Source organism: Otolemur garnettii, unplaced genomic scaffold (assembly GCF_000181295.1).
Source record: "Otolemur garnettii isolate 467f Iridium unplaced genomic scaffold, OtoGar3 scaffold00210, whole genome shotgun sequence".
NCBI lineage: Eukaryota > Metazoa > Chordata > Mammalia > Primates > Galagidae > Otolemur > Otolemur garnettii.
In genome coordinates, this window is record NW_003852605.1 from 69,033 (window position 1) to 78,052 (window position 9,020).

General features: G+C 50.8%; 2 protein-coding genes across 2 annotated transcripts in view; one reads left to right on the plus strand and one right to left on the minus strand.

Annotated features, from left to right (window-relative positions):
• The window catches only part of NASP (nuclear autoantigenic sperm protein), a 43,791-nt gene extending 42,448 nt beyond the window's left edge, over positions 1-1,343 (plus strand). The window contains 2 exon segments of the mRNA XM_012812489.2: positions 539-667; positions 1,153-1,343. Coding sequence (XP_012667943.1) covers positions 539-667; positions 1,153-1,233 — 210 coding nt within the window. The 3' untranslated portion in view covers positions 1,234-1,343.
• Positions 1,344-4,738: 3,395 nt separating this feature from the next.
• CCDC17 (coiled-coil domain containing 17) lies at positions 4,739-8,679 on the minus strand. The gene is made up of 12 exons (XM_012812474.2): positions 8,506-8,679; positions 8,022-8,244; positions 7,773-7,929; positions 7,463-7,546; positions 7,261-7,379; positions 6,910-7,023; positions 6,534-6,650; positions 6,308-6,407; positions 6,030-6,233; positions 5,662-5,872; positions 5,481-5,591; positions 4,739-5,219 (listed from the first exon to the last, which is right to left on the minus strand). The coding sequence occupies exons 1-12, from the start codon at positions 8,677-8,679 to the stop codon at positions 5,100-5,102; spliced, it is 1,734 nt and encodes a 577-aa protein (XP_012667928.1). The 3' UTR covers positions 4,739-5,099.
• Between the last annotated feature and the right edge of the window lie 341 nt (positions 8,680-9,020).

A 9,020-nucleotide genomic window follows, 5' to 3' on the forward strand; every position in this document is an offset into this window, starting at 1 on the left:
TTTTTTTTTTTTACGAGTCTCACTCTGTTGTCCCAGGCTAGAGTACCCTGGTGTCACAGCAACCTCAAACTCCTGGGCTCCAGTGATCCTCTTCTCTCAGTTTCCCAAGTAGTTGGGTGTACAGGTGTCTGCCACTACGCCAGGCTAGTGTTTCTATTTTTAGTAGACATGATATCTTGTTCTTCCTCAGGCTGGTCTCAAACTTCTGAACTCAAGCAATCCACCCACCTTGGCCTCCTAGAGTGCTAAGATTTCCTGGCCCAAAGTTACATTTTAACATTCACACCTGCTCCTTACCCCTGCCATACCCCACTGAGCTTCCAAGAGGGGGAGGCTTAATTGATATGGTGGGACAGGCTAATGTATTCCTCAGAATATACTCTGGGATCTATCCCTTGGTGTGAAGGAAGATCGACCCTTAGAACAATGAATTCTAGTGTTCATGATCTTTGTACCATAAGGTTTAAGGAAATGTTTTGTAGTTGTCTTTTTAAAAACATTAAGCACATTTGTGAAGGCTTGACAATTATATCTTTAGAGAAAACCAGAGGAAGAGAGCCCCCGTAAAGATGATGCCAAGAAAGCCAAACAAGAGCTGGAAGTGAATGGAGGCAGTGGGGATGCTGTCCCCAGTGGAAATGAAGTCTCGGAAAACATGGAAGAGGAGGTGGGCAGTTAAGGGGGGCTCAGCCTCTTGCCTCATCCCTTGTTCTAAGGAACTGGGAAAACCCAGTCCTCCTAAATGCATGCTCCCCACCTTGAGCCTGTTTGGATTGTTGAGTGCAGCCCTCACAGAAACAGTAATTGTGCAGGAAACGATTTGGTTATGGGAGTATAGGATGAATCACAACTTTAACCTATATGCCACAGGTCCCCCAAATGAACTTATGAGAAGCTGATTGGCAAAACCATTAAGTCACTTCTGCTTGCTCCTTTCCATGTCACATGGGATTATTGGCTCTGTTAGCCCTGTTGTCACAAAGAATTCAGGAAATTGCCTTGTACTTTGTGGTCACTGCCCTCTTAGTATAGGGAGCAAAACAGTTTGGGTGGCCTGTGTTCTGTTTCTCAGACTGAGGCCTGCTTAGATATATATGACATGGAATGGCTTAAACTAGGGTCACTCATGCCCAGGCTCCATTTGTCTTCTAGGCTGAGAATCAGGCTGAAAGCCGGGCAGCAGTGGAGGGGACAATGGAGGCTGGAGCTACAGTTGAAAGCACTGCATGTTAAGAGGGGGCAGAGCCTTCCTCCCAAGGGAAGGTGTTTTTGTATATAATGTATTTTTTCACTTTTGGGGGATTCTTTTTGTATAACTTCAATAAAGATTGTAAGCAAAGGTTGAGGCTTTGATGGTTTTTTTCCTGATTTGACTGAATCTGTGCCTTGGAGCACTCCAGGTTTTATATAGAGGCCAAATATACTTTTTTCTTTCCTTCTCTACTGGTCTGTGTTGGAAGTTCTAATCCCAATTTCTGTCTGTCTAATGTAGAAGTGATCGAGTGTGGCTATAGGACCTTTGTCTTCCAACGGTGCTATATTTTTTCTGTTTTCAAATACGTGACTGAACCCAGCTGTCATGTAAATCTTCAGTGGTGCTGTCCCTGGATGGAGGCTACAAAAACAAGACTCGGTGAAGATCTTGCTCTTTGGTGCTAAAAATACATGATGGACTTTAGCTGTGAACCAAGCCTTGGGTGGTACTTAATTAAACCTTATATTCACCTAGTTTTCAACTGGGGCCACAATCCGATCCTGGGGGTGGGGGGAGAAAGTCAAGAAAAATTGGGGGTTGGGGAAAGCCGAGGAAAACAGTTGGTATGTTTAATTGTAGAGAATTGAGTTCTCTGGTTTGAAAGTGGCTGAGGGATTGATGGTGATAGATGCTTTGGAAGAATCTGTGGGGAGGCTGGCTGGTTGAGTTACGTTATTTTCTGTATAGAAAGGTTGAAATATATCAACACTTGGAATTGTTACCCTGTCTGCAGTTTTGACTTCTCAAATAAAGATACTCAAAAGTTCCTGGTCTGGAATTGTGTATAAAGATCTTTGTCCCGTCCCCCCACCCCCCACCCCCCCCAATCTCACTATGTCTCCCTTGGTAGAGTGCTATGGTGTCACAGCTCCCAGCAACCTCCAACTCTTGGGTTTTTTTTTTTTTTTTTGAGACAGAGCCTCAAGCTGTCCCCCTGGGTAGAGTACTAGAGCATCAGAGCTCACAGCAACCTCCAGCTCCTGGGTTCAAGCAAGTCTCCTGCCTCCACCTCCCAAATAGCTGGGACCACAGGCACCTGCCACAACACCTGGCTATTTTTTGGTTGCAGTCGTCATTGTTTGGCGGGCCAGGGCTGGATTTGAACCTGCCAGCTTAGGTGTATGTAGCTAGTGCCTTAGCCATTTGTGCCACAGGCACCGAGCCCAACTCTTGGGTTCAAGTGATTCTCTTGCCTCAGCCTTCCAAGTAGCTGGGAGTACAGGTGCCCACCACAACACCCAGGTATTATTTTGGTTGTAGTTGTCATTGTTTAGCAGGTCCAGGCTGGGCTCAAATTCATTATCTTTAGTGTATGTGGCCAGTGCCCTACTCACTGAGCTGCCTAAAACATTGCAGTGTGGTATATGGGGTTGAAAGGCAGAAATTAGCACAGCAGTTGTGGGAGTCTAGTCCAGAGATGATGGTGGGTCAAGGCACTGAGACTGCCATGCCATTAGGCTCTCACTGATGTCCAGGGTATAGGGTTTATTTGAGACCTTGACTGAGCTGTGTCTGACCTGACCCTAGTTTAAGAATCTATTAGAGACCTGGCACTATTTGGATCTGAATTCCAACAGTGCCTTTTCTACATTATCCAAGGGATTTAATGCAATAATCCTGACACCTATCGGTCTACTCTGTTGCACTGCACAGAAAAGTTAGTTAGAACTTACTGGTTTTAACATCCAAAGTGGAAGGCAAAGTGAGCTGTGCTGATCCTCAGGTCAGTTCCCTTTTCCAGAATTTTTCTCAGATAAGCGAAAATGGCAGGGTTTTTTCTGGGCTGGTCACAGTGTCATTGCTGCAGAAATCTCTGGTTTATCCTGGCTTTGGACTTTCTTCCTGAGGATCTCTTTGCAGTGTTAGTAGGTCCAGAAGTTTTTTCTTTTTCTTTTCCTTGGGACAGAGTCTCATTATGTCACCTTTGGTAGAGTGCTATGGCATCATAGCTCAAGGCAACCTCAAAGTCTTGGGCTTAAGGGATTCTCTTGCCTCAGCCTCCTGAGTAGCTGGGACTACAGGCACCCACCACAACACCTGCCTATTTTCTGTTGCAGTTTTTTGGGGTTTTTTTTGCAGTTTTTGCCTGGAGCTGTATTGGAACCCACCACCTCTAGCATATGGGGCCCGCGCCCCACTCCTTGAGCCACAAGTGCTGCCGGTTTTTTTTTTTTTTTAAGAGACAACAGTCTCTGTCACCTGTGGCAGAGTGCTGTGATGTCACAGTTCACAGTAACCTCCAGCTCTTGGGTTTAGGTGATTCTCTGCCTCAGTCTCCCAAGTAGCTGGTACTACGGGCACCTGCCACAACGCCCAGCTATTTTTTGTCACAGTTTCCCCGGGGCCAGGTTTGAACCCGCCACCCTCAGTATATGCAGCCAGCGCCCTACTCATTGAACCACAGGTGCCCACCCTCTTGCAGCTGTCACTGACTGGCCCAGGCTGGGTTTGAACCTGCCAAACATGATGTAGGTGGCTGGCGCTGTAACCACTGTGCCACAGACACGAAGCCTCTTTTTTATTTTAAATACGGATTTGGTTTTTTTGAGGCCGCTTCCTGCCCTGTCACCCTGGATAGAGTGCCATGGCATCATTGTAGCTCACAGCAACCTCAGACTCCTGCACTCAAGAGATCCTCTTGCCTCGTTTTTCTACATTTAGTAGAGATAGGGTCTTGCTCTTGCTGGTCTCAAATGTCTCAAACTGGTGAGCTCAAGCAATCTGCCTGCCTCAGCCTCCCAGAGTGCTAGCATTACAGGTATGAGCCACTGCACCTGGTCTGAGGCCTTTTTCTTTTCTTTTCTTTTTTTTTTGTAGAGAGTCTTACTTTATCACCCTTGGTAGAGTGCTGTGGCGTCACAGCTCACAGCAACCAACAGCAACCTTCAGCTCCCGGGCTTTAGGCGATTCTCTTGCCTCAGCCTCCTGAATAGCTGGGACTACAGGCGCCCGCCACAATGCCCAGCTATTTTTTGTTGCAGTTTGGCAGGGGCAGGGTTTGAATCCATCACCCTTGGTATATGGGGCTGGCGCCCTACCCACTGAATCACAGGCGCTGTCCCAGTGTGAGGCCTTTCCTTTTCTCCTTTGTTGGTCAGGCTTGTCATAACACTTGACTTCCAGACCTTTGGCATCCTTTGTTTGACACTGGCATGTGGAGCCACCCCAGCATCTTAATTTCAATTAGTATCTAACATGGAACCGCTTGTTTGGGGTTGGGGGAGAACATCACTGAGGTGAGGCCCTACCCTAAAATCTAAATATAGTAGAATCTGTAAGTTGACCACCAGGTACTGTAACAAACAGAAATATTAGGTGTTCAACGTAGAGTCAACTATGGATATTGGACTGTGTATAAGGCTGCAGGAGCTTTCTGGTTATGTTACCTTGAGAACAGAAGTTTCCTGGCAGAAGTACTGGACAAACAGGGATTTGGACAAAGTCTGGCAATAAAATTTGCTTTAGCACAAAGCAAGTCAGAGTTTCTTTACCTAAAAGTCCTTTAGTTGGAAGTAAAGAATGCTCCCAATCACCTTTAAGAGAATTATACATGCTAGGGGGGCAATATCGTAAATACCTGATGTACTCCTTCAATCTTAACATCAATCTGCTCTACAAAAGCAGAACAGGTAAGAAGGTACTTGGGCAGGGTGGTAAACCTGTGGCTGGAGCTTGTATTTCTGTACCCATAAATCACCATTTGCTTACAGGCCATATGTCAGAATGTGTAGTAAAGCCGCAAGTCTGGGAATGGGCCTCCACTCTGGGCCCTAGTCCTGCACATGTTCATACCCACATTTGCCTGGGTTCAGTTCGTTGGGGGCAGGTCAAAGTTGAAGTGAGATCACAAAACCTTGTCTCTGTCCTTGACTCTATTGAGGAGTTCTTCTGCAGGAGGTGGGGGATCAGCAAAGCCCCCTGTGGGGGTGAGGGGATTGGTTTCCAGTGAAGAAGAGCTGGAGACCTGTGCAATGAGAAGGGACGTCTTTAGCAAAATAGGGGCTAAGCTCACACAGGTTTAGGAACTTTTAAGAGTTCTACATACTGTGAACCAAATTGACCTTGATTTGATTTCCGTATCTGTTACCTACTAATATTTACCTAACACAGTGAATAATGTACAAAAAGCATTTGCCAGTGACTGATGCATGATGGTCAATAAAGGCTGGCCATTAACTTATACCACCCACACCTGTGGTGTCTCTAGTTCTACTTGGGCCCTCACCAGAGGTGGGTATTGGTACTCAAGGGCACTTGTTGGATTGATGTCTGCCAGTGTCTGGACAACTGCATCTCTTGCATTCACCAGCCGCAGGAAAAGCTCAGCCTGACCTGCCTGAGGTGAGGAAAAATGGTACTGCCTCCATACCTTGGAGGAGTATGCCCAGACCCCACTCTGCACTCACCTGAGGAATCCCATTCATCTGTCCAAGGCTAAGGCTAGGGTTCACAGGAAGGGTCCGAAGTGGGAGGCGCCAGCGGCCACTTAGCACCCGCTGGGCTTGATCAAATAGCACAAGTGAGGCCCAAGCCTTTGGCTGTGGTGCCTTAGCCCATGCCAGTCCCTGCCAGGCCTGTAGCTCACAGACCAATGATACTAGTGGTGAGGGTAGCAACCTGTAGAATAACAAAAAAGCAGTGTTGGAAGCCAGAGCTACAGTTCTCTACTAGGAGACAGCCCTCAGAGCCATAGCCCTCTCTATATAGATGAAGTAACTTAGAGGGACAAGCCTCAGTTGTGACAATACCAGAATTATGATCCCCATCTACTGACCTGGGCACAGGCTGCCTGTTGGCAAGGATGGCACAGTTGCCCTTTGGCCCAGGAGCTGGAGGTGGGGGCAAGCAAAGGGCGGGGGGCAATGCTGTGGTCCTTCCTGTATATTGGCCATCTTGTGTTAAGCCAGTCATTAGCTGCACCCAAGTCCAAGAAGCTTCAAGACCCCGAAGGAAGTCATAGAAGATGACCAGGCCAGCCCTGAGGAACACAAGGCTCAGCACACACCCAACTACTCTGTTTATAGAAGTCAAAAGGGAGGGGGCAGGCCTCACCCAGGGTCGTAGGGTGCAGGGCCCAGTACGTCAGAGGCGGGCAGGAGAAAGTGTGGGTCCAGGTCCAGATTCCCGGTCATTATTCCAGGAAGCTGTGGCTGTGGGCAAGAGAGTTAACTTCCAGAAATCCTTGTTGCCCACCCTCCCCCAACTGCTCAGAGCAGAGCTGCCCCTGCCCTACTCCCGGTCCTCACAGCCTTTCCCAAGCCACCCAAGAACTGGAGATCTGTGGAACTTGGAAACGGCGGGAGTGGGGGCGCCACTGGTGGCGGCAGGAGTGGGGTATCTCTCCTCCCCTTCTGTCGTAGCCTAGGACCAGCCAGAAGTTGCGGCTCCCCAGGTCCTAGGAGCAGAGGAAGAGTTAGGGCGCCCCTGAGCTGGAGAAAACTGGCTTAGATACGTCTCCATCCAGAGCCAAGCCTACAAATGGTCTATGGGATTATGGAGACACAAGGACACCCAGTCACAGGGAGATGCGTGTGGACAGAAACGGAGGGAGCACAGACACAGATCTCATTCCCCATGCACGGTCCTTTCATCCTCTCCCTGAGCTAGGTCTGCTGGGAAGGGCTAGGTGGGATGGGCTTGGGATGCTTACTGACCCCAAGGCGCCCGGCCAGGGCCTCTCTGCATCTGCATGGCCAGGATTTCTGCCTCCAGGCGCCGATTTTCAGCCTCAATTATTAGCAGCTCCTCGGATGGGGCACCTGCCCTTCCTGCCATTAAGTAAGTCTGACCTGTCACCTTTGACCTCTGGTGAGTGGCCTGGTCTGGCTGTGAACAGCTCTCCAGTGTTAGGTCTCGCTGGAAAAGGCTGGACTTGTCAACTCACATTTCAGCCACTGTCACAAAGATTACCCAGGTTTCCTATCTCGAGACTTTGGCCCATCTATGCCAAGGACGCCCTCCCTCACGTTCTTTTTTACCACTGCTGCAGAGTGCCCACTGTTCACCCCTGTGCTTCCGCGACCGCTGCAGCTCCAGTGCTGATGCCTCCACTTGCAACTGCCACATCTGACCCAGTACGCCCGGGTCTCGACCCCCTCCTCGAACATAGGTCTCACGCAAGGCCCTAGGGAGTGGAGGGACAGGAAGGGAGTCTATCCAGGACAATTCACGCTTCGTTCACGCCTATCTTTGGACTTCGCCCCTCACCCAATTTCAGCAGCCAGAGTGCCTGGTTTGGCCTGGAGCACCGGAAACCAGAGTTCTGCATTTTGCCAGGAGTTCAGTCGGGCTCTGAAATGCAGGGGCAACACGCAGGGAGACACACTCAACACCCCAACCCCGGACCTCCAGCCACGCCTCCCCTACCCTCCTCCACGATCTCCACTTTCCAGCTGCGTCTGGGCCTGCGCGCCCCCTCCGCCCCGCCGCAGGCTCCGGCTCCACCCCCACCCCCAGCTGCCGGCACCGCCCCGCCCGCCCTAGCCTGGCTGCCAGGAGCGCTGTCTCCGAGTCTCACCCTGGCTCCGGTTGTAGCTCTTGAACGCGCTCCCGTAACACCTCTACAGCTCCTCGGGTCCGCCCCGCCTCTGCCCGGAGTTCTCGAAGCTCCCGCTCCAAGCCTAACAGGCGGGATGCCCGCCTCCGGGCCATATCTTGGAGGCACCGGCTCAGCTCTGAGGGAACATGGGACTGAGTCAGAACCAGCCGGAGTAACCTTAAACCAAAAGGCGAGGGGCAGAGCAGGTCCTCAGCCCCCCTTCTTCACCCTCGCTACGTCGCTCCAGGGCCCGGCTCTGTGCTTCAGTCTCTGCCACGCGCCTCGCGCGAGTCGCCTGCAGCGCCCGCAGCCGCTCGCTGGGGCTCTTTGCAGCCTCGGAGGTGGGGCCCTGAGGCGGCGCCTCTGATGGTCTCCAGAGCCCTGCAGACCCCCTAGATACTTCCGTCCTCCAGGGGCGCTTTTTCTGTAGGGACAGCGGCAGCCACTGCACCTGCAGGTAGCAGTGGTCAGCAAGCTCTATGTTCGCGGAATCTGTCTTGTGCGGTGCTACAGGTTTGGGGACGTTTGGAGCCGTTGGGAAGGCAGGTGGGTGTACCTCTTCTGTTAACCTCTTTAGCGCAGATTCACTGCCCTGCTGTTCTTGGAAGCTCTGGAGTTCTCGTGACACAACCTGGGGACAGGGCGTAGGATGAGAATCGGGTGGGTTTGGCTGTCTTGAATACCTACTCGTGGCCATGGAGGAGACCCTTACCACGGCACCCTGCGGTTCAGTGACTGCTGAGGGCTGTGCTCCAAATGTCATCTCCTGGGCCACGCGGCCGATGCAGAAGCGCTGAATGTGGGTGGCTAACAGAGCTGAGGAGCGGAAAACCATGTCACAGGTCTCACACGGCAGGAGTCCTGGCTCCTCCGTGTGGGAGTCCATGGGATGAGACCTGTTTCCTGACGCCAGCTGATACCTGCAGAAAAAGGGACAGAGAGCAAGGGGAAGGAAAAGGGAGATGAGAGAGACAGAAAGGCAGAAGCAGAAAGGTAACGTCTACTCGGTCTAGGAGAACTTCCAGTTTATGTTTGGGGAGGAGCCTCAGCTCCCTGGGCAGCAACCACAAGCCTGGGCTGGTCAGGAAGATGGGTGGGGAAACCTTGGCCACCTTTGGGAGGAGCCCCTGGCTTGAAAAGGTGTCACAGTCTGTACTACCTCATTGCATGAACTTGGGCAAATGTCTAGCATTTCATCTTGGTTTCCCTGACTATATATATATATAT

Excerpts from the sequence above, each read along its gene's own strand:
- CCDC17 (XM_012812474.2), bottom strand. The coding sequence starts at position 8,679 with ATGGACTCCCACACGGAGGAGCCAGGACTCCTGCCGTGTGAGACCTGT. Across the intron at positions 7,547-7,772 it reads GAGCTACAACCGGAGCCAGG|AGCCCGACTGAACTCCTGGC; the intron begins GTGAGACTCGGA and ends CCTGCATTTCAG. Across the intron at positions 7,380-7,462 it reads ACTCTGGCTGCTGAAATTGG|GGCCTTGCGTGAGACCTATG; the intron begins GTGAGGGGCGAA and ends TCCACTCCCTAG.